Below are 25000 nucleotides of genomic sequence, written 5' to 3'. Positions count from 1 at the left end.
AAACCATTTGCCCGGTATTACTTCAATCTTGCTGCATAAAAAAAACTGTCGGACGTGATGGGATGTAATTGAGGCCGAAGAAACTGCAGTTCCCACTTTTACGGGCGTGCGACAAATTCACATCGGCACTTGCTTCAGTTACTGAGTAATTACAGTTAAGCACGAACGTTAGCAACGTTCAAACAAATGGGGTTGGTGCATGCGTGGGAGGATCTAGCACACGTCCTGCGTCCTGTACGTGTCCTGTTGATTAGTGACACGAGCTTCGAGTGACACTCGTGTTTCTTGAGCAGCACTTACAGTTCACCTCCTGAGATGACCGAAGGCGAAGTTCAGAAAAAAATAGTAGAGCACAAAATTCACGAGTTCCATTACAGATATCGGAGCATACGTTTATGTAGTTACAAGTTGAGTTGCTGAAGTGTCTGGAATAATTAGAATTAATTAGCTGAGACGAAATTTTAAATAAATAAAAAATAGAAAAGAAATAGTACAGTACAAAATTCATGGGTTTCATTATAGATATGATATAAGACCATAAGGTAAGTTAAAAGTTGAGTTACTGAAGTGTCTGGAGTAATTATAATTACCTTAGACGAGATTCAAAATAAATCAGAAAAAAATAGTACAGCACAAAATGCATGGGTTTCTTCATAGATATATCAGAGAATAAGTTTATATAGTTACAAGTTGAGTTACTGAAGTGTCTGGAATAATTATAATTAATTAGCTGAGACGAATTTCTAAATAAATCCGAAAAAATTGAAAAGAAATAGTAGAGTACAAAATTACAGTATTATATCAGAGTATAATTTTAGTTACAAGTTTAGTTACTGATGTGTTCCAAATAATTAGAAATCACTGATTACCGCACACCAATGGACATAACACTAACGCCAAGGTGCTAGTCTTACTGGTCAGAGTCAAAGATTAGGGTCGCCTACCTTTTCTTGTGCCCTTTTACAACCTTAAGTGACCCATTAGCCCTGTAACATGTACTTATAAGATTTCACACACTTTATAGCACGGATATATTTTTTTCTTCTTTCCTGTACTCAATTACATACAACTATGGAGTCGAAACAAAACATAAGCTTCGGAAACTGCATATTGTCATGTCCGCTTAAATGGACAGCATGAGCTACCTATCGTGAAACTGAGCAATCCGGTCGAGATAGCGGTGAAAGTTTTCTTTCAAGGTCGGTTTTGCTTGCTTATCGCACTAGGCAAAGGCAAAGGCGACGTAAGGGCCATACACGTCTTAGCGTGAACGCTAGAGTGCATGGTTTGCGCTCCTCAAGACTGTCTGCTGCTGGCGATTAGGTGCTGAGCGCATGCAAAACGAACTGAAGGGGGCGACATCACGCGACAAACTCTCTGAGGCTGAACATTAGTTTGCATTGTGCGTGCGGGACTGTCACTGTCCACAGCAGCGACAACATAAAAGCTAAACAGACTCTACCGGTCCCATTGAATACCCATGTGGCTGCCGAGCAGACTCGCTGCAGCGAACAAATGAGCTGCGGCCTGATTTCGCCGAAAATGCAGCTTTCCTACCTTCCACCGTCGCCGTTTTGAAGTTTAATTGGAGCCACGCGCTGAAAATCGGACTCCGCTAACATCGGTACCAGCTCAGAACGTTTCCAAGTGGGCAAATTAGTGGGAGTTTTGCGTGGCAAAAGAATGCAGAAGAGGTTTAAGCGCTCCTGAACCTTCGCAGAGAATCGAAATGGCTGTCCGCCAAATTTAGCGGCCGCTTTTACCTCACGGCGGTTCTTCAGCCAGATTTGGCTGTGGCCTGCGACAGTTTCGTCAGAGATGTCATCACCCTGAAAACGCGGTACATGAAGGCTCCCTAGTGGTAGCATGATTTAGAAATTAGCTGAACCCATTGTACTTCTGAAGTGTCGCGTTAACACCAAGGTAAACTTGCGCATGACGTTAAAGGTATTCTGAGATCGCATTCGCAAGCAAAATCTCGTATTTACTGTAGGCAGTAAAAAAGCGGAGAAACCTGCATTCCTCCGGGCACTCCGACTATGGCTTCGAACATTGGCAGCAACCCTGAAGGGAGTGAAGAGCAAGCAGCAGGTTGTGGGTTTACCCGCTCGTTTCCGGTCAAACCGTAGAAACCTTCGATGTCGCTGGTCCATCGTTCCCATGTTCCCGAGGTATCCGAGTGGTTCCTCTCGAACACATATCTCCTGGGCGGGGTGTGGTACGCTTCTAGCACCGGCAGCATGATGTCGTGCTCGTAATTCAGCATCTCTTTGAACGTGACGCCATGCAGGACCCCGCCACCGTAGTGGGTGTACAGCGCCTTGAAGTACGTCCGATGGGCTACCGACCCCGCGCCAAGCGTCACCGCGTGGTACTGGAACCGATCAAGGCCTCTGGTAGGACGTACGAGGACCTGTAAATTGATAAAGGACCTGAAGGGGGAGCTAAAAAGTAAAATGGTCTGTTAGAACGGTAAAGCATTGTTGCGGTGGAAATCACGCGGACGCTCGATGCACAATCCCACCGTTGGCACCATGCAGGTAGTGTCCAAATCTATGATGATGATGATTTATTGGCAGGCCCCTAGAAACCGGGCAGCTACAAATAGTCACCTAGCCTGCTTGATTTAATCAGGTATGCAGTACACGTCTTTCGTTGTAGTATTTCCGTATACATCTCCGGATATTTTTTTTCCTCAGAACTTGTCCATCTGCCTTGCACCGTTACATATGCTTGTAACGGATATGGTAGTATCAATTTGCTCCATGCTTTTCTTCCGTCATTACTGAAAAAGTTCCTTGCTTATCTCGAGTGCTGGCGTGTTGATGGTACCGTACACTTTTAACCCAATGGCGCTTTTAGAAGATGTACATTACTTCCGGTTCTCCCCTGGTGAATCCCTTCGCATTCCATTAGGAAGTGCTGAGTGGCCTCCGAATTTTCGCTGCAGCATACACATGCCTAAGCTTGTTGTCATATTTGCTCCGGTATATCTTTGTCCTTAACCAGCTCGGACCTCATATAGCAAAGCACTGTCTTTAGCGCTATTGTACACATTATCCCTTCTAATTCCTACCTCCAGTGTGCCGAAGAAGCCCGACAGCTTGCCCGCCTGCGCATCAGGAACCAGCAGGGGATCGACTGCCGACACTACAAGCTTCGACGATGCTACGTCGAGTACCAATCCGGCGACCGTGCCTGGGTCTGAACTCAGGTACGTCGACGAAGACTTAACGAGAAACTGTTACGCCGTTATTGCGGACCCTACAACAGCATGTGACGCGTTGGCGCACTGGACTATGAGGTAGTGCCAGACGGCATTTCGCAATCACAGCGGCGCCGGCCCTGAAGTCATCCACGTGGTTCGTCTTAAGCCTTTCTACGCCCGCTGACGAACTTAGGCACTTAGTTTCTTTGTTATTGCTTTTTTCTTTACTGCGCATGGTTTTGTTTACGCTTCCATGTTGGTAGCATCGGGATGATGCTTTTTAAGGGGAGGGTATCGATACGTGCACTTGTTTATTGGCTTACCGCATTTGACCGTCTAACAAATGTTATCGCTCAGCGCAGGACGCGCCTGTCGGTATCGGAAGTTTCTGGAATGTTATCGATGGTTCTATCCGCTGTGTGTTGTCACCGAACCTTGTGTGATCTGATTGCATGTATGCATCGAGAAAAAAATTTCAACAAGAGCGGACACTCCCATAAAGCCCAGCGGCCGAATGAACTGTGGCGCACCAAGCGGATGGTATTAACACCTTCCAGTTTCGATTTCGGGCGCGCGCGTTTTGAAGACCAGTTGGTACACGCTACGCCGGCTCCACCGATCGGCATTTATTTTTTTCGCTTCTACTGCTGAACCACGCGCGACCTTGGCACGGAATCGTTTTATTATTTAGTAAAACTGATTGCGAACGATCTTTACAAGGCTCCACCGAATCTGTGTCACGTGCTATTTCATAAATAAAACGCATGACGTCTTCTGAATTGATGAAATGTTTATTTTGCTCTATATAAATGCTCGTTCCGGGCTTCATGTGCATTCATACAAAGTTGTGGCACCAGGTAAGCAGCAGTCGTTGCCGTACGAAGCTCCACCGGATGCCATCAGCTGAAAAAATTGAATTACAAGCATGTATCATTTTGGTATATTGACCTAACAGGAATATTGGCTGTAGAGTCAAAACGTGCGTAAGTTGCGAATGAGCGGCATTAAAGATAAATTCAATTTTACATGCATTTTGTAGCAAATAGACTCCTCCCAAACAATGCAATAAAATCTTAAGAAAACATCTGATTTTCAAGCATCCCTCCCTTCCCAGGTTATATTTCCTGCCCTTTAAGAGCACGAATACACGGTTGACTGTGCGTTTCCAAAACAACTTGGCCTCAGTCGACGCGATGGTACGCCAAGTAACACAGAAGTGCATACAACACAGGCTCTCATCCAGATCATGTTACATGCTCGTTCAATGTCTTCTAGTCGCACTCAAGACACATTCGTTGGTGCAAAGCCTGTTTTCAGTCCCTCAGAAGAGAAATGTCAAGTTCTTGAGCTCCTCGGCGTTATGTTTTACGCGTGCTGCCGGCGCAAGCAACACACTCCTGTGTTATCACTCTCGGCAATCGCTATCACGTCTTTGACAAGCGCGAGTGCCGAAATAAGGCATATGTTGTTGCAGGGCCATAAAAAGCGTCACAATCTTTGCCCACTAAAATTCAGTACACGCAACACTAACACCACGGCCGGCTTGCTTTTTTGCTAACAGCTTGACAACCCCAGGCGTGGTGAGCCTGCCTCAAATGTATCCCAAAAAGTGAATAAGAGTAATTTTTGGGGTTAGAGAATATACCTCACGAACTTCTCCCTGTAAGATTTCGTACACGCAAAACTAACTGTGGCACACAGCCGAGCTGCTTTTCGCTAACTGCGCCACTACGCCGAGCGCGGCCACAGTGCTTGCAAAGTACCCCAAAAAGTAGCGAAATTAGTTACAATAATGTCTGGAGTCAGAGAATGCGCCAAAACTTGTCCCGCTAAGATTCGGTACACGCGAAACTGAGTCACACGGCCGAGGCGCCTTTCGCCACAAAGCCAGGTGATGCGAGCGTGCCCAAAAACTGCCTAAATAACTTATAATAATGCTTGGGCTCATAGAAAGCGTCGCAAACATCTCCCAGTACGAGTAGTTAATTCTAAATAACTAGGCCTGGACGGCGGAGCTGTTTTTGGATAATTGCGTCAATATATCGGTTCAGCTTTGAGCAGCAAGCCAAATGTGCTTGAAGTGCACGTCGCAGACGGTCAAACAAAATTCCTCACCGTTCATTAGTGCAGCGGTGCCGCGTCGAAATGCAGACGGAACACAAGAGAACGCCGGGAGCCCAGAAAACGGGCTGCATCCAAAACAGATGGGTCGCCGAGCACGCGAGCTTCACATGCGCAGCCCTCCTCGCTCGCTCCGGTGGCATGTCTGGCGCATGACGTATGCACGCGCGTCTGGCGTGTCGCTAGCTTGTCCCTAGGCAACGCATGCAAAATTAGTCGCAAAGTATAAGTTCCTTTACACCCAAAAGCTTTTTAGTTTTAGTGGGACAGAATAAAAAGTGATAGGTTGTCTGTAAGTTCATTTCACATTCTTTTTTTCCCGATGCTCGCGTCAAATATCGGATGGAGCTGAAACTAGGCGTCACGTGTTTCCATTTGCCAGTTTTTGTTGAGTGCCCCTCCTCTCTTGTTGAATTTCTTTCTCTATCACGTATGCGCGACAAGAACTATGTAACCCGCCGTGGTTGCTCAGTGGCTATGGTGTTGGGCTGCTGAGCACGAGGTCGCGGGATCGAATCCCGGCCACGGCGGCCGCATTTCGATGGCGGCGAAATGCGAAAACGCCCGTGTACTTAGATTTAGGTGCACGTTAAAGAACCCCAGGTGGTCAAAATTTCCGGAGTCCCCCACTACGGCGTGCCTCATAATCAGAAAGTGGTTTTGGCACGTAAAACCCCATATATTAAAAAAAAGAACTATGTAGCGCTTTTTGGAAGACACGCGGGCACCAGCGATTACTCTGAAACCTTCGATGACTCACACATAAAAGCCGACGCGCCAGACCGGCCGATCAGATTTTCGACGATCGCCGACTGTGTGCCCTGCTGTCGCCATTATTTGAGTGTCGCCTCTTTTCGATGGTACAAGCTCGCGCAGTAAAAGGCTACTTTTGTCATTCACAGCTTTCCTGCTTTCACCGTTACTACTGCTTGACATTAGCGATACAAGGTATTGCCATTGTCGAAACGAGTTTTGTTATGAGGCGTGTAAGGCATCGGTATTCCGCTTTCGCGTTCCGTAACTCGGCTGCAAGGAAACAAGAGCTCAAGTATTTTGTCCATGGGTGGCAACAGCAGACGTATTTCTCTTCACGACGGCAACACATAGCTTCTACTTAAAAAGCGAGAATATCATCAAGAATATCATCATCATCACCGAGAATATCATATCGAGAATATCATCATCGAGAATATCATCATCAGGAGGGTTCTTTTCTATAGCGAAAATAAATGCCAAGAAAATTTGCGCGGTGTGCGCTTCCAGTATTTCCAGTGTGCGCTTCAGCTCGCTTCATGTCTCAGACATCTGGGACAAGAAGCCGCACTGATATATTAGCACTGTCAGCAGCATCATCTGATACCTCGGAGATAGAACGTCAACCTATTCGCTGCTTATACTTATCCTACGATTATGTCGATGGCGCCAGGTCTGACAGTTGGACACTAAGTATAAAATTATATTTATATATGACAAGTTTTTCGTGAGCCTGAAACATGCCAAGTAGGATGCTCTTGCGTGCGAGCGGGGCGTCATGAAGTTACAACTTCTAAAACGTAGCTGTTAGTTTAGCATGACGCATCACTATACAAATTCGCAATGTTTGAAACACACGACGTCTATTCGGTGCTCCTCTTTGTTGGAAGATGGGACCAGCTATAGCGTCTCCGCCACTGGTATCGTTATTCTGAACAGGCGGCCGCGTGCTTTTACCTCAAACATGGTTTCGCTGACGTAGTTGGGACTCAACTCTAGCAAGCAGGGCCAACCCCACTTGTCGTTGAGTTCGATAATGCTGCGAAACACGTCCACCGACTCGATGTCACGTGTCTCGGGGTGCTGCGGCCAGTGCAGGTTGGCGTCGCGCAGGTATCCGCGGATGAGAGGCACGTAGTCCCTGTCCTGCGTCACGATGTCTTCGCATGACTTGAAGAGCCACGCCGCCTTCTGCGCCGCTGTCTGGCCCTCAGCCGGGACGTTGCCTTGTCTGCAGAAGCGAGGAGCGTGAGCGCGCGGTTAGCATTGGCCTAAGGGGCTTGGTTATCACTGTACACTAACTCTGGTTGTGCTTCTATTCGGGCAAGCATTGCAGATATTCAATGCCGACAGCTAAGACAGCTTCAAGCAGTGGAAAGCATGAGGAAGTCCTTGGGAAACATCTCTCGGACACTGCGCTATCTCGTGTTGACACAAATAAAATCTAGAAAATGCACAGATCGCTACACTTACCAATTAGCGTGTGCGAATTTATGGCAAGCAACGTCGCCAACATTGGGTGCGTGAGAAAGCTTGACTACGTTTTGCCGTGAGCAGACGAACTTTCCGTAGAGTTTCTATATAGCTTCTATAGTTTCAGTTGCCATCATCTTTGGACATTGTGGTAGCCTACATAATTTTTTACTACGGCGCTATTTTGCCGTCATTGTTAGAGTTGGAACCACGTTTAAAATAGTGACTGCCCACTTAGCAGCCTCACATAAGCACCAGTATACCTTCACGTCACTCCTGAGCAGGGGAACAGTGTCGCGCATATTTTTTTACGGCGTCGCCATGATGTTCTGTACAAACCCCAAGGGCGTTAACAGTGCCACCACGCGCCGTATGCGCTACGTGCGCATACGGCGCGAGGCGAGGAGAGGCGACGATTGCGGCTAAATGTCGCGCGCCAAGGGAGGAAAGTGCAAAGGAAGCGCGCTGTCTTCCGTCGCACGCTAGGTTGCGGGGGGGGGGGTAGAGGGGTGGCGTACTACGTATTTCAAAACCGCGCGTGCCACATCTTGAAAGCGATCTGCATGGCAGGCAGACCCTAGGCGCTTCGACGACTTATACCTTTGTGCATACCGCATTCTCACAGCTGTCAGGATTGGGGGCTCAATCCCATCGTCCGTGGTCCATTGCCAAGATTGGAGTACGGCATGAATTCGAAGGTAGCTGGCCCATGCCGTCGTCCAACTTATTTACGCTGAGATCGTTGATGAAGTGAAGAACTGTTTCTCATCGAGAACGAGGAAAAGGGTTTATTTACAGAAACTAAATCAGTCTAACATGACTGCTTGAGAAAAAGAGTATTAGTCCAACAGGACTGCATGAGAGAAGTAACTCAGTCTAACATGACTGCTCAAGAGAAGTGTCCTCAGCATTCGCACAACCACAGTTTTTATACACTCGATCCGCCGGTCATACGACGCGGCGACTGTTCGTTTACTCATCACCAACTCGCCGCTGCACTGCAGATCAGTTTACGTACACAAAGGCAACCGCGCTCTGTACACAGAGGCAACCGCGCGGGGTGCCATTCCGGGAACTATCGGAGCCGATCGAGGGTCGCTCGTTGTTCTGCGCCACTCCGAAGCGTGAGAAGCACAAAAATACGTAGTTCCCGCGGCAGCTTGTCCATGCGCGTCAAATCAGCTCCGCGTTCGGGAACTCCGGAATCATTGTTCACGCACCCCGAACTAGTTCCGTCACAATGTCGATGGGGCGGGTGGAAGGCGGCGGATTCCAGCGCAAAGGCCGCTTCTTTGAACGCCTCCCAGCTGCAGCGACGGAGAGGGAGAGGTGCGCGTCGTGTCGCCCTGTCGTAACTGTGTGGCAATCTTGTTTCGCAGCTCGCCATTCTTGACAGCGCCTCCATGGCCCAGAAAGTCTCGACTGTCTAGCGCTGACAACCGCTAGGCAGGAAGCGAACGGCTGCTGGTCAGGGGGGGATTGATGTCTTGGCTCGCAGCGACCACTTGTGCATTGATGTCACCGCCCCAAAACATCCAACAAGGACAGGCAACTGCAAAATGAACCCCACAACACGGCTCTGCGCCGAGATGACGTGCATTGGCTCTCACTTTAGACTCGCTAGGCTTCAAAAAAAACAACAACATAAGTGCAGAAACAAAAAAAAAATGCTACATTTCACTATGCCAATTTCTGAAGCAAATTCCTGCTGACAAATTCAGCAATTAATGGAGGGAATTCTGCTGAATGAGAGGGGATTTTCTTCGCCTAAAGAAAAGCTAACACTAGTAACCCCAAAATTTAGGCGGGACCCTCAAACGCAGAATTCAAATTAGCCTGCTCAAACCATCCGCATTACTATGCAACTTTCCCTTCTTATATCTAACGGAGAAGTTGTACTCTTGGAGAGTGAGGCTCCATCGGAGCAAGCGGCCGTTTTTGTGTGACATTTGATTGAGCCACGTCAGAGGACAGTGGTCGGTCTCGAAGATGAACTTCGCTCCGTACAAGTAACACGACAACTTCTGGGCGGCCCAAACCAAACAAGCGCATTCCTTCTCTGAAGCGCCGTAGGCTTCCTCTCTTACATTTAGTTTACGGCTGGCGTAGAGGATAGGATGCTCCTCGTTATCGTCGCCGACCTGACTAAGTACCACGCCCATACCTCTGTCGCTTGCGTCGCATTGAACTATGAATTCCTTTGTGTAGTCTGGCGCGCGAAGCACAGGGCGAGAAACCAATAGCGTTTTCAAACTTTGAAAAGCGTTCTCTTTGTCCTTATCCCAGTGTACGTTACTCGGTGCTCCCTTTCGGAGGGCGTCTGTTAATGGACTTGCCAATTGCGAGTAATTCGGAATGTACCGTTGATAGTACCCCACAAGTCCCAAAAATGAACGAAGGTCCGTTTTCGGGCGCGGCTGAGATAATTCTCCAATCGTAGCTATTTTCAGCTCAGTCGGCCGTCTCATGTCCTGACCGACAACATGGCCCAGATAAGTAACCTGCGAACAACCAAACCTACACTTTTCCGCTTTCATCGTTAAGTCGACTTTAAACGTACGAAGCCTCGCATTCTTGTCGTAATAGAATTTGGCGTTCCTTTGAGCTATTTCCATGTTCTTTCCGACTAGTTCTCGGGTTGCGCTTAGCCGTTCCAGTAAATTTAGCACGTATTCAACCACTGTTGGACTCTCCCCTCTTTCCTCCCACATCTCTCTTAACATTCTCAGTGGAGACCGGAGTGTCCTCCCATACACTAGTTCTGCTGGCGAGAACCCTGTCGCCTCATGTGGAACCGTTCGCAAAGCAAACAAAGTTGCCGGCAGACAGTTCTCCCAGTCCTCCTTGTGCTCGTAACAGAGCGCACGCAAAACTCGCTTAAGCACCGAATGCCACCTCTCTACACTGTTTGACTGAGGGTGATAGACAGAACTGTGTATTAACTTTACCCCGCACTTTTGCAAGAATGTGGAAGTCAGTGCGCTCGTGAATACTGACCCTTGGTCTGCCTGAATTTCAGCTGGAAACCCAACTCGTGCAAACACTGTCAAAAGCGCGTCTACTAGTTCGGTGGAGCTGAGCTCTTTCAAAGGGATTGCTTCTGGAAACTTGGTAGCCGGACACAGCATGGTAAACAAGTACCTGTAGCCTGATTTTGTTTTTGGAAGAGGCCCTACCGTGTCTATTACAAGTCGTCTGAAAGGCTCTGTTATTAAGGGCACTACCTTCAGTGGAGCTTTCCAAGTCTCTCCTGGTTTACCAGAACGCTGGCAGGCGTCGCATGATCTTACAAAGTTTTCTACATCTTTGAAACAGCCAGGCCAGTAGTATTCCATAAGCAATCTTTCCTTTGATTTGTTTATGCCTAGGTGGCCGGACCACCCATTTCCATGACAAAGACTCAAAAGGTCCTCCCTATACTTAGTAGGTATGACTAACTGATCTAAAATCCTACCCTTTCGATCTCTGCAATGCCGATACAACAATCCTCCTCTCTCATGTATCGTTACGTTGCGCCTAGCAATGCCTTCTTTACCTGTGTCACGTAATTTAGCTAAGCTCTCATCATTCTTTTGCTCAGCTGCCAGTGACTCTCTATCCACGCGTAAGAGTTGATCAAAGTTCTTTGAGGCCGGTGATAATAACGACCCTGTCTCGCTTGTGAGCGCGTCTGCTTGCTCTTCCTGCAGGCTAGAACTCTGACACTCTAGTGCTACGCTCTCATTGAGCTGGTCAACTGGCAGGCTCTCCTCAACTGTTCTTTTGTCCCTCGGGCCTAGCTCGGATTCGGGTATTGAAGCTATCCCCTTTTCTGCTTCAGCTGGAGGAGCTTGAGCATTTTCAGCCGAAAGCGCCGCGATCTTACGAGCTTGGCCTCTGGTCAATGCCTGTACTATGCCCTCTCCCAGTTTGAGCCCTCTGTCACGCAGTAACTGATTCGAACGATTCGAAAAGATGTAGGGATACTGCAGTGACAAAAATTTGGAAACTGCAGCCTCAGTCTCTAGCTCCCCGAATGGTCCACTGATTTTGACTTTGGCCATGGGCAGACACACGCTGTGTTCTTCTACAACCTGTTTTATCCATGCTACTTCTCCGGTGAAGTCATCTACCATCACGTAAGACGGATGGACAATGTCCAGCGTGGCGGCACTGTCTCTTAGCACTCGGCATGGTTTTCCGTTAACTTGCAGGTCGTGGAGATATGGACTTAAAAGTTCCATATTCTCATCTTTTTCCTCCACGTAGGAAAAAACTACGCTAGACTTCTCGCAGTTTCCAGCTATATGTCCCAGTTTGTGGCATTTGTAACAGCGAATTGGTCTAACAGATTCGAATTTTCTTTTCTGTTCTTTTTGTGCGGTTTCTCCGTTAAGTTTCTCCTCGCTCTTTTCTGCGGGCTTTTCCGCCATGTCTACAGGCTCGGATCGTCTAGTTTGCGCACCCTTTTTGAACGGACATGGTTTCCGCGGTCCATTTCGACCGTCCCAGTTTCCCTCCTCGGCGTTCAACTTTCTGCGGGTTGCGTACTCTTCGGCTAATTCAGCCGCCCTTTCCACAGTGTTCACATTACCTCTGTCTTGCACCCACAGTTTCACAGCTTGGGGGATGGTTTTGTAAAACTGCTCTAAACACATGCATTCAATGATCATGTCTCTGCTGTCGTACGCTTCCGCGCTTTTAAGCCACTCGACTAGGTTGGCCTTTAAGCTATATGCAAACTCCGGATAGCCCTCGCTATCTTTCTTGCCTGTGCTCCTAAACCTTTGCCGAAAAGCTTCGGCTGAAAGGCGGTATTTCTTCAGGAGACTAGCCTTAACTTTTGCATAATCATATGCATCCTGCACACTCAATCTGGCGATTACTTCCGCCGCCTCACACGGCAACATAGACAGCAACCGCTGTGGCCATGTACTCGGGCCGAAGTTCATCTTTTCGCAAGTCCTTTCAAAATTGCATAGGAACAAGCCTATGTCGGTCCCGACCTCAAATGGCTTTAATAGCCTGTCCATGCGGTATGATTCTGCCTCACTTGATCGTCCCAGAGCGCCTTCACTTCCTTGAGACAACTCCAAACGTTTGCTTTCAAGTTCAAGTTGCATTTTTCTTAACTCGCGATCTTTATCGCGTTCCTCCCTTTCTTTATCGCGTTCCTCCCTTTCTTTTCTCTCTCGTTCTTCTCTCTTTTTCAGAAGTTCAAACCCCAGTTCAACTTCTTCCTCACTGGCCTGTTCGGAAATGATATGCAATAATTCTGATTTTAGCATTTCCTTACGTACATCTAGGCCCAGTTCCTCACCAACAATCAACAACTCGTCTCTCAGCAGTGTCCTTAATTCCATGACTGCTGCTTTACTGCCTTGATTCTGCTCTCTAAATCTAGCTAGGAAAACACCACCTAGCTAACACACAACAATCTAGCTTCCCTACTGTTCTAAACAGAACAACCACAAAATGAAGCCTAGAGAGTCAAAGCAAAAACCAAGCACTCACCGCAGATACAGCGCCATGTCGCAAAGTCCATCTCACCGCTGTCAGCCAGTTGTCAGGATTGGGGGCTCAATCCCCTCGTCCGTGGTCCTTTGCCAAGATTGGAGTACGGCATGAATTCGAAGGTAGCTGGCCCATGCCGTCGTCCAACTTATTTACGCTGAGATCGTTGATGAAGTGAAGAACTGTTTCTCATCGAGAACGAGGAAAAGGGTTTATTTACAGAAACTAAATCAGTCTAACATGACTGCTTGAGAAAAAGAGTATTAGACCAACAGGACTGCATGAGAGAAGTGACTCAGTCTAACATGACTGCTCAGGAGAAGTGTCCTCAGCATTCGCACAACCACAGTTTTTATACACTCGATCCGCCGGTCATACGACGCGGCGACTGTTCGTTTACTCATCACCAACTCGCCGCTGCACTGCAGATCAGTTTACGTACACAAAGGCAACCGCGCTCTGTACACAGAGGCAACCGCGCGGGGTGCCGTTCCGGGAACTATCGGAGCCGATCGAGGGTCGCTCGTTGTTCTGCGCCACTCCGAAGCGTGAGAAGCACAAAAATACGTAGTTCCCGCGGCAGCTTGTCCATGCGCGTCAAATCAGCTCCGCGTTGGGGAACTCCGGAATCATTGTTCACGCACCCCGAACTAGTTCCGTCACAATGTCGATGGGGCGGGTGGAAGGCGGCGGATTCCAGCGCAAAGGTCGCTTCTTTGAACGCCTCCCAGCTGCAGCGACGGAGAGGGAGAGGTGCGCGTCGTGTCGCCCTGTCGTAACTGTGTGGCAATCTTGTTTCGCAGCTCGCCATTCTTGACACAGCTCACTTTGCGTCGAAGCGATAGAAAGCACCATGGTCACTTCGCGCGCTCCTGCAGCAGTGCTTCCTCTCGCCAGCGTTTGGACAGCGAGTGTGATGTGTTCATGTTTTCCTGTGCGCGCTGACACCATGCTTGTTAATTTGGTTTGCAAACGAGTGTTTGAAAGTTTATACGGCCAATAATATTGCTATCCTTACTTTGTATAGATATCTATTTCTTTGCTATCGTAATTGACGCTTCGCCTTGCCGGCGAAACTGCGACTTTCTCTAAGCGCCGCGATTCGCCGACCGCTGTCAGACGAGGCTCCAGATTTTGAGCCGACAAGTCAACTAAAGAGGCAGTGCCACCACATGCTTACATTGATGATGACGATTATCATGATGATGATGATTATCATGGTGTTTTACCTTCGCAGCGGGCAGACGGAAAGTTTCCGTCTTAGAAATCGTGATTGAGATCACGGGAATGTACAAAAAGGAAACAACACAGTCACATTGACAAGAACCGCGAAACAGCCGCCTGTGGCAGCTGCTCACTGGCTCCTGCAGCCTCATCGCCGTCATTTACTAATTTCAAGATAATTCCAATACAAAGAATAACTAGCAATACTGTGCAAACTGATACATGTAATAAATGCAAATAATTGCTATACGGAAGGACTACTTAGTAGACTTTACTCCTGCAGCCATTGGCTGCGAGGTTACGTGCGCTTGCCGGTTTTTCTTCGGCTGTGTCATCCCCCGTTTCAAAAGGGATGCCTAGACATCATCATCACCTTCACCACCACCACCAGGCGATTGCCAAGGCGTCCGTAGAAGGCAGACCGCGAGAGATTTCAAATTGCACATTGCCTCTCTCTTAACGTATTGCGGAAGGTACTCACAGGATATATCTCAGGCAATTTTTCAGCTCCGCCTCGAACATTTTGCCGTCTCAACCTCAGTTCACTAGTGCCTTTATTTTTCCAGTACTTATCTAGGTTCTTATTCATTTAATTTGTAGTATTTAAGTTTAATTATTTCTCTCTAAACAAATCTTGTGTGGGTTCACACACCAGTCATTACCTCTGAATCTGTAGATTATCGTAAATAGAAGAGTTTAATTGTTGTTACCTTGTTTTCTTTTATTCGGTCTTTTTTGCTTGCTTTCCTGCCCTTTGCGTGGCGTTGATTGAGCAATTAATATGTCAGTTAGCGCGTTGTGCACCTACTCTGCAGAGTCATGATCCTGTGTAATGTTTACTAATCTCTTACCATACCTAATATTTCCTGCTTTCAGTTGTAATTTCTACTGTTCTTCTTGCATTGAATATTGATCTTTCACGCTATCACATTGTGCGAATAAAGTTTTCGTTACATTGATGCTTTTTAAAAGCGGAGCTGTTTAAATTTCAGTTCCAGTCATGGCCGGCAACCGCTCAAGACTCGGCGCTGCTGGGCAGACCTAGATGGGCAAACCTAGGAAGGTGTTCTCTCCCGAAGAGGAGAAGCGACGGCGAAGGAGGCCGTCGCCTGCGCGCATATATCTAGGTGGGCACGGTAGAACACAAATAACCATCTAACTAGATAAAGGGAAAAATGATGAAAAAGAACCCTACAGATTGCATCATGAAAAAAAAAACGCTATTAGAGGATAACGAACATGGCAGGACCGATCCGGCAATGAACAGTAATTCTTCATGTGCAGATTCCAGTCGGCGTTATTTGGCTTCTTCCAGCGGTCCGAACTTGAAGGCATTCCCATGCAGTTTTGACTTTCTTTAACTGTGGGGCGATGGGTCCAATAAAGCGCTGACTGCATGATTGTCGAGAACCTGGTCGAAGTCAGTGGTTCTTTTTATTACATTTCAGTCAGGTTTGGGCATCGGATCGCGGCTGCGTCGTGATTACCCGTGGATGTAACATCGCGTCGTCAGGTCTTCTTTGTTGGCGTATTATTTGGTACCAGGCTTCGTCAGGAAAGCAGCGTCTTGTGGCTGTGTCGTCGAGATAGGCTTTTCGGTGTCTTCGTCGACGGCGGAAGCTTTAGTTCAACGAACAGCAACCCCACCTCCATCGTTTGTTGCCATTAGTTTTCCGGATAAGAGTTGGACCAATGTATGGTCGGCGCAGCAGCGACAGGTATAGGATGCACGTTGAGGGCTCCACTGAGTGGCGGCGAGGTAGTCGGTGGTATCATGTGTCCTTTCACCTTGCTGTAGGCACTGGGTGTTGATGGCGAACTCTCGCCATCCCAAGCCGCGGTATGGATATCGGCGATAGACATGGCCGACATGGCCGCAGTGTAGCAGTGAGGGCGTTGGTCGGGGGCGCGCCGAATGTCCGTCATCCTCGAGGAGCTGTGCTGTACGACTGGCGAGCATGCTGGTGGTGGCGGTGGTGGTGGGGGACAGAATTGCGGCTTGATGGGGCCTGGCGTGGTGGCCGAGCTGGATGCTGACAGCGAGCGACGGTGGCGTTTGTTATCGCTCCTGGCTAGGGTTGCAGCGATGCCGGACCTTCCAGTTATTCCAGTTACTGCGGAAGGTCTTCATTAACTATGTCAGTGATCGAGGCCACCTGCGGCTGTGATTTCGGACACAACTTCTACAGCTCTTTCCGTACGACCGCTCTGATCTTCTCACGCATTTCGTCGGCGCTTAGCACTTGAAATTCGGCGTAGTTTGTTGTCAGCGCAGTGCAGTTGTATTGCCTGATGCGCATTTCAAGCGTCTTCTCGTTTGTTGTGGCCTCCGAAAGAATTGTGCGACAGTCTAGGGCGTGTTGCGTATTATTCCGGTGCATAGTTGGTCTTTGACACCCAACATCAAGAACCGAACTTCCTTTTCATCAGCCATGTTGGGGTCGGCGTGGCGGAAGAGGCGACTCATCTCGTCCGTGAACATCGCGATGCTCTTGTTGGGTAGTTGCACCCTGGTTCCTAAGAGAATTTCGTCCCTTTTCTTGTGTACGACACTCGTGAAAGACTTTACGAATTTCTAATGAAATAGGCCTCACGTAGCCAGGGCGGTATCTCTGTTCTCAAACTAAGTCCGAGCAGCGTACTTCAATGAAAAAAAAATAGACATGGCGCAGCTAGACGTAGCCGCTCTAGTCGTGGAACGCCGTGATCCTCTCGTATGTCTCCAGTCAGGTTCCAGAGTTTTCAGCCGATGATTTTTCAGCCAACAAAAGCTTGTTGGTTACCGAGGTTGTTGCAGCAGGATGATGGACGCTGGGACTGCCACAGGGGTCCTTCACTTGGCCTTGATCCCTATGGTCTTCTAAGGAAGAGGTCCATACTCCGGTAGCAGTCGTTGTCTACGGCTTAGTCGCTGGTCCTCGGCGACATTCGTGTTATCCTCGGGTTTAGGGCTTGGATTGCGGCTTTGCAGAGATGTTCGGCACATGAACAATGTAATGCCTCCACCAGATGTCACGTAACAGTGATGGTGAAGTACACAGTGGCAAAACTATGAATGAAGAAACTAAGTTTTTATTGAGTAAACATGTGACCACAACAACAGCTAGGCTACACTCATAGCACAATGATGGCGGCATCGAAATCTGTTCTGTGGGTAAAGTATTATCGGCTTTTACCCATGACTCTGGAAAGTTCCAGGGTAATCGCTGGTGCCCGCGTGCCATACAGAAACTACTGCACAAATCGTGTAGCATATGCAGTCTGGTTACACAACCTTCGGTGAGGACATGCACTACAGAGAGAATCAGCGATAGCATACGCGTAACTTCTAAATCATGACGGCGCGTCTTGCGCGGAGCGATAACGTTAAGTTGCTAGTGGATGAAATGTAATCCCAAAGAAAAGAATAAATAATTACACGTGTCAATATTTATTTGTGTATCACGATATATATATGTACTACACATACCGATATTCCGTCCGAATAGGTAACAGCGTTTCTTGCAAAGAAAACTAGAAGGCACTAGTGTCTGTGGGTACTACAAGCATGGTGGTTCGACCTGCGTAGGAGTAATGATTAGTACTGGGTGTCTTAAGCGCAACTGCGCTGTGACAGTGAACATATCCAGCTTTTATGGACACTTGCTAACGACCACCCAAGCGACCATGGCACGAAGCGAGTGCGTTTTCAATGGAACCAGCGGGTTTTTCACGAATGATAAAAAGTGCAGGTCGATTATTGAAAAAGGCAGGTGACGGAAATGTTCTAGACGACAATACTCACGAGGCAAATGCTGTGATCCTGCTGTGAAAAGCTAGAATTTTGTTCCTAGTGAAGTTAAAGAATCAGCAATGGACGCTTATGGAAACGACGAAAATTTGTACTCCGTTTACGAGGCACAAACGGTAGGTGTGATGAAACTATGGCTTTTATCGTAGCAACCGCTATGGCGTATGTAGTCCGGAGACTCAGCTTCTGATTGATGCCTATCTCAACTCTCTACACATGGCGTAACACTGTTCTGTAAAGGAATTTTTGAAACAGACGGGCATATTCCCCTGGTATCTTGATAAACCCAACCGCATGACGGCGGAAACGTTGGAAGCCGTGGCTAAGTGGGGCAATCGCACGCACCTATCGTCTCGCGCCATGCTGGCAGTGGTGAAAAGCGTGGTACTTTTTTAGGCCGCTTGTAACTTAGTTCTATCTTGTCCCACTAGATGGCGGCCACACAAAACTCAAGATTTGGTTTCGGTTTTGGTTTTTCAGGGGCGCTCTGCAAACACTTTATTTTCTATATTCCTTTCCTGAAAAGTAACAATGTGTTGCTCATTGGTTAAGTCATCACATTTATGATAACATAACTAGCCTGCGCACGTCTTTGTATTATGCTAAAAATACTGTAGCAAGCATGTGACGCCACCTCGGGCATAATGCTCGTTGACTCGCCAGGCTCGGTGGCCTGCCAGGCTCGGTAGGCAACATTGATCACCACACCGCAATAAACATCAACGAGCACAGCTGCTCGGGGTCAGTCCAAGGTCGATTCAAATAGGTCGCGAAGCTTCGGGCGAAAAGCGGTTCAGTACAGATTGTCACCGACATCAGCATGGGGGGTTATGGGAGAAGCGATTGAAGCGCGACTATGTTTGGAGGGAACAAACATTGGAAAAGAAAAATGCGTTTTTTAATTCAGACGAGACAGTTAGATTCATTCAACGAAAATAAAATTCCTAGTCAATTTTATATATTCATGACGAGTTAAGAAAACATAGGTTTATTTTATTATTATTAATAAATGCATTTCTTTTCAGCGCCTATCGCTACAGGGGGCGCTGATGCCACTATCACTCGCAATGCAATGCACGTCTTGAAATGGGCAGAAAGGCGCTCTCGTAAAGGTCACCTGTTGAAATACGCCACCCTCACAGCTTTTGCTTTCTTCCTTGTCGATGTTTGTCTGAATTTGGTGGCGCGGGTAGCTTCATCGCTTCATAATCTGTTCAGTCAAAAGTAGTGAGTTACGACCGCCAGATAATTGTGTAGTGGTTTTCGTGCGACTGCACTGGCCGACGGGCTTGGCATCCGACAATAGGATCAGCACTTTACACCTAAAGCTTTCGTCGGCCTCCAAAGAAAGTATGTTCTGTGCAGGGATGCGATTTCAACAACCGTATGGATGGCCTTTCCCTGCATCGCTCTCCACGCTGAAAGCCCGGAACGCCCATCAAGTCGAATGGTCGGGCATTTGAATATATAGCTCCAAAGGAAGGACAACAAAACAAATTTCGCGCCTTCGAAAACAAAATGACCTCACTTGTGCTTTTAACGGACATGGCGTCACATTATTTTTTCTTCCGCCGGAAGTGTTCCCACCACCTATAGATGGCGCTAAGCCCCATGAACCGCAGATGGACCGCTATGTTTTGAACGTATGGGCTCCTATGGAAGCTTCGCTACCAGTTATAATTACCTTGGTCAGTCATTGTTCATCACTACCACGCTGCGGAGCGTCCATCTAAAGGAGGGTGTTCGAGCCCTTCCTTGTTCACGAACCCGGGCGGATCGGGACACTGACGACGAGGATGGCGACGAGTACCGACGAGTAACGGGGGGCGGTGTTTCGCCGCCACGAGCGACAAAACACCGCCCCCCGTTGCTGCCGCCATGCCGCTGTACGGAAGGTTCGAGCCATTCGAGGGAGATGGGTCCACCTGGCTAATTTACGAGGAACTAGACCACGTGTTCTTCTGGGCAAACGACAAAACCGAGGCCAAACAGCGGGACATTTTTCTGGCCAGCTGCGAGACCCGAGACTTCAGTCTCGTGCTCGACCTTCTAAAGCCAGCCACGCCGCATTTTAAGACGCTCAGTGAGCTGCTCGCCATACTGCGCTCGCATTTCAACCCATCACCGTCCAGTACACTAATGGAGCGTTTCCGCTTCAACAACCAGGGCCGCCGGGAATTAGAGACCCTCGGGCAGTTCGTTGCTGCGCTACGAGGAATAGCCAGTACCTGCGCCTTCGGGAACCAACGGGACTCGCTGCTAAAGGACCGTTTCGTCTGCGGCATCAACAACCCCGCCATACAGACGCGACTCCTGGAGCTTCCCGACCCCTCACTGGACGACACCGTGAAGGCAGCGCTGGCAATGGAAGCTGCCGCCAAGGACGCCGGCGAGATGGCCCGTGCGACTGGCTCACGGTCGGCGGAAGCAGTGGTCAACAGCTTGGCGACAAAAGGCAGTGCCTGCGGTCTCTGTGGAGGTGCCCACTCCCCCTCACAGTGCCAGTTCTCGCAAGCGAAATGCTTCACGTGCGGCAAAACTGGGCACCTAGCACGTGCATGCCGAAGGGGGAGGACGAACAGCAAATAGCAACAGCAGCCTGGTTCAAGCCCAGGTTTTACACAAGCCCGCGGCCATGGTATCCGTCGCAAGGGTACGCGGCGGGGGAGTGCGGCAGCAGGCTCAAGTTCTTCCGTGGCCAGGCTTCACGTCGTGGCCGAGGACCCGCCGATTTTCGACATGTGGCACACAGGCCTTGTACCGTCGTCTGTGCGGCCGTACATGCTGACCGTCGAAATCTGCGGGTACCCGATTTCCATGGAGCTGGACACAGGGGCCACCGTGTCAATAATGGCCGGGAAACTCTTCAAGCGTGCCTTCCCCGGTGCGTCCGTTGAGGCTTCGGGCGTGATGCTGTGCAGCTACACCGCGCAGACATCTTCGGTCCAGTGTCAAGCACAGGCATGCATTCGCTTTGGTGACAGGGAGGCAATCCTTCCCCTTTACTTAACCAAGGGGTCGTCGCCGACAATGCTGGGCTGAAACTGGATTCATGCAATGGGCGTGCGTCTGCCAGAGTACCAGGAAACCAGTCTGCATGTGGTACAAGACGTCCCCAGCCTCCTGACCTAGTTCAAGTCCCTGTTCCAGTCAGGGCTGGGCACATTCGCCGGCACAACGGCTGGCATCCATGTACCTGAGGGAGCCCAGCCACGTTTTTTCATGCCTCGCCCACTGCCGTTCGCCTTGAAGGACGGGGTCTGCCAGTAGCTGCAACGGTTACAGCGAGAGGGCGTGCCGGTGCCCGTCAAGACGTCTGAATTGGCCGCTTCCATCGTACCAGTCCTCAAGCTGGACGGCAGTGTCAGGATCTGCGGGGATTTCAAGGTTACCATCAACCCCGTCGCTACCATCGAGAAGTACCCGCTGCCCCAGATTGAAGATCTCTGGTCAGCGTTGTCCGGCGGACAGAAGTTTAGCAAGCTTGACCTCAGACATGCTTACGGCAGCTGGTGCTCCAGGCTGCCTCCCGGAAGTATATCAGAATAACAACTTTGGGGCTCTTCCAGTACACGCGCTTACCGTTTGGTGTGGCCCCAGCCCCGGCCATATTTCAGAGGGAGATGGACAAACTCTTCAGGGGAATGAGACACGTGGCGGTATACTTGGACGACATCCTGGTTACTGGCAGCGACGACGGCGACCACCTGCAGAACCTGCGCAACGTCCTGGCACGACTGCATAATGCCGGTCTCAAGCTCAAGCTGGAAAAGTGCGTTTTCCTGGCCCCCAGTGTTGAGTGCGTGCGAGAATGTAATTTCCCAGGCAGGCCTAGCCCCGGCTCCACGCAAAGTTGATGCTGTGCTCAAGGCACCTAAGCCCAAGAACAAGGAGGAGCTTCAGAGCTACCTCGGCCTAATCAACTTCTAGAGGATTTTCCTGCCGAACCTGTCGGTGCATCTACAGCCACTCCATTTTCTGCTTCAAGATGGTCAGCAATGGGTCTGGAAGAAGGAGCAGGAACGGGCTTTCCAGCGAAGCAAGGAGCTAATCAAGGCTCCAGTGCTGGTACACTTCGATCCTTCCAAGCTTCTCCTGACCATAGATTCATCGCCCTCGGCGTGTGAGCCGTCCTGGCACACCGCGACAAGGATGGCCTGGAATGACCTGCGTCGTTTCCTTCTCGTCGGCTTCATGCTGCAGAGCCTTAGTGTGGTGGTGGACGCCTTTACGAAGTGGGTGGAGGTTCTACCTGTCACCACTCTATCAGCAGGCGCGGCCACTGCAGCGCTACGACAGGTCTTCGCCGCCCAGGGGCTGCCGGACGTCATAGTGTCCGACAATGGTCCTGCTTTCGCAAGCACAGAGTACCTGGCCTGGCTGACGAAGAATGGAATCCGCCCGATGATGGTTCCGCCATATCACCCTGCTTCAAACGCTGCAGCCGAGCGGGTGGTGCAAACCATCAAGGACAAGCTCAAGAAGAGCCAGACTTGGGATTTCCGGACGCAGTTGGCCCGGGTACTGTTCAAGTACGGGACCACCCCCCAGGATGTCGCTTGTCATGCCCCCGGTGAGCTCATGCTGGGTCGGATGGTCAAGGCGCCCTTGGACGCCTTGCATCCGGACCTCCGATCGATAGTGATCCTGAAGCAGGTGAAGAAGAAGCTGGCTGCTGACCAAGGATGCCATCCCGGGCCTTTGCCGGAGTCGGGAGCTCCAGTTTTCGCCAGGAACTTCCGTCCTGGCCCACCCTGTTCCGCTGGACAGGTGGTGTCCCATGACAGCGCCTCATCGCTGCTCGTCCGCATTCCAGATGGGGCCACGTGGCACAGACACGCCGACCATGTTAGGCCTCGTCTCGGGACCTGGCCAGCACCCTCGACTGCCCCTTCCGAGTTCCAGCCCGCAGCAGGACTAGCGGCAACACCAGTCGCTTCCACCGGAGCACCGCCCACCTGTGGCATCTCTCTCTCTCTCTCTCACTGTTTGTGTGTGCGTGCGCGCGTGCGCATTTCCTTGCTTTCACCTACTTTCGGGGACGAATAGGATATTTTTTTTTAACCAGATGTAAATACACGAGACAGGAACCATTGACACTGCACTTAAAGCATATCTCTTTCTGAAAGCGAAATCAACCAAATAAAACGCTTTAGCCGTCAATATTGGTGCCCCAGATTTCGTCCCAATGGCACCGTCTCTATTGCCCGGCTCAATGAGCAGTACTAGCTGTTCATCTTCGTTATCTTCCTTGCCTCGGCGGCAGCGCATTATCTTGCTGCCAGCGACGCACTAAATCTGCACCATTATTGCGCCATTTATCGCTTCTGCGACCAAGCAAGAAAACCTTCGGCGGACACGTTCCCACCTATGTTGCCAATAAAACTTTAAACCGCTTGCCTTCGAAAGAACGACGTGAATAAAAATGGGAAGCGGACTCGTCGCAACGAACATCTCTACGGCACCATACGATTGACGGCAATATCACAAAAGGCTAAGTGCGGCCCGGATGGCCTTACAGACGTACTTTTTCTGCGTCAATTACGCTCTCAAAAAGTGGTAATTGCAAAATATTTGTTTGGATATGTGTTGAAGGAGCACGTTCACTAAAAATTTCTTCGCTGGGCTCGATCATCCAGAGGACGGGATGCAAACCACTCATTTGCTAAGATCAATTATGGAAAGTTAATTATCCTAATTTGTTAATTACGTAAACTAATAAATTTCCTTCGTATCCAGAGGTTACGTGTCTGAACAATGGAGTGATAAAATGATGTCACTGATATTTGCATTCGTTTAACAGTTCACTTGGTCCATTTAATTGCAACCGGCATATTGATGGTGCTATCATCAGCAGCAGCAGCATGGTTACGCCCACTGCAGGGCAAAGGCCTCTGCCATACTGATCCGACTACCCCGGTCACGTACTAATTGTGGCCATGTTGTCCCTGCAAACTTCTTAATCTCATCCGCCCACCTAACTTTCTGCCGCCCGCTACGCCAGTCCGTGACCTTTAATGACCATCGGTTATCTTCCCTCCTCACTACATGTCGTGCCCTTGCCCATTTATTTTTCTTGATTTCAAATAAGATGTCATTAACTCGCGTTTGTTCCCTCACCCAATCTGCTCTTTTCTTATCCATAACCGTTACACCCATCATTCTTCTTTTCATAGCTCGTTGAGTCGACCTCAATTTAAGTAGAACCCTTTTCGTAAGCCTCCAGGTTTCTGGCGCATATGTGAGTACTGGTAAGACACAGCTATTATACACTTTTCTCTTGAGGGATAATGGCAACCTGCTGTTCATGATCTGAGAATGCCTGCCAAACGCACCCCAACCCATTCTTATTCTTCTGGTTATTTCAGTCTCATGATCCGGATCCGTGGTCACTACCTGCCCTAAGTAGATGTATTCCCTTACCACTTCCAGTACCTCACACCCTATCAAAAACTGCTGTTCTCTACCGAGACTGTTAAACATTACTTTAGTTTTTGGTAGATTAATTTTTAGACCCACCCTTCTGCTTTGACTCTCCAGGTCATTGAGCATGCATTGCAATTGGTGCCCTGAGTTATTGAGCAAGGCAATATCATCAGCGAATCGCAAGTTACTTAGGTATGCTCCATTAACTCTTATCCCCAATTCTTTCCAATCCAGGTCACCGAATACCTCCTTTAAACACGCGTTGAATAGCAATGGAGAGATCGTATCTCCCTGCCTGACGCCTTTCTTTATTGGGATTTTGTTGCTTTCTTGATGGAGGACTGCGGTGGCTGTGGAGCCGCTATAGATATATATCAGTCTTTTTACATACGGCTCGTCTACACCCTGATTCCGTAATGCCTCCATGGCTGTTGAGGTTTCGACTGACTCAACCGCTTTCTCGTAATCAATGAAAGCTATATATAAGGGTTGGTTATATTCTTCACATTTCT

The 25000-nt window shown here is 49.1% G+C and overlaps 2 protein-coding genes across 2 annotated transcripts in view; one reads left to right on the top strand and one right to left on the bottom strand.

Annotated features, from left to right (window-relative positions):
• The window catches only part of LOC139050174 (uncharacterized), a 28702-nt gene extending 11948 nt beyond the window's left edge, over positions 1-16754 (bottom strand). Inside the window, exons 1-3 of the mRNA XM_070526382.1 lie at positions 16675-16754; positions 7040-7313; positions 2105-2413 (exon numbers count right to left, since the gene is read on the bottom strand). Of these exons, the coding sequence (XP_070382483.1) occupies positions 2105-2413; positions 7040-7313; positions 16675-16754 (663 nt within the window). The remainder of the gene's footprint in view (positions 1-2104; positions 2414-7039; positions 7314-16674) is intronic.
• Positions 16755-19940: 3186 nt separating this feature from the next.
• On the top strand, positions 19941-22983 carry LOC139050173 (uncharacterized). The gene is made up of 6 exons (XM_070526381.1): positions 19941-20541; positions 20677-21023; positions 21348-21597; positions 21663-21875; positions 22051-22832; positions 22879-22983. Exons 1-6 carry the CDS (start codon positions 19941-19943, stop codon positions 22981-22983), a joined length of 2298 nt encoding a protein of 765 aa, XP_070382482.1.
• Positions 22984-25000: the final 2017 nt, after the last annotated feature.

Source organism: Dermacentor albipictus, chromosome 9 (genome assembly GCF_038994185.2).
Source record: "Dermacentor albipictus isolate Rhodes 1998 colony chromosome 9, USDA_Dalb.pri_finalv2, whole genome shotgun sequence".
NCBI classification, from domain to species: domain Eukaryota; kingdom Metazoa; phylum Arthropoda; class Arachnida; order Ixodida; family Ixodidae; genus Dermacentor; species Dermacentor albipictus.
The sequence above is the reverse complement of the archived record's forward strand: the minus strand, read 5'-3'. Positions and strand labels throughout refer to the sequence as shown.

Excerpts from the sequence above, each read along its gene's own strand:
- LOC139050173 (XM_070526381.1), top strand. The coding sequence starts at position 19,941 with ATGCCGCTGTACGGAAGGTTCGAGCCATTCGAGGGAGATGGGTCCACC. Across the intron at positions 21,024-21,347 it reads CGGTCCAGTGTCAAGCACAG|CGAGAGGGCGTGCCGGTGCC; the intron begins GCATGCATTCGC and ends CAACGGTTACAG. Across the intron at positions 21,876-22,050 it reads TGTTGAGTGCGTGCGAGAAT|ATGGTCAGCAATGGGTCTGG; the intron begins GTAATTTCCCAG and ends TTCTGCTTCAAG.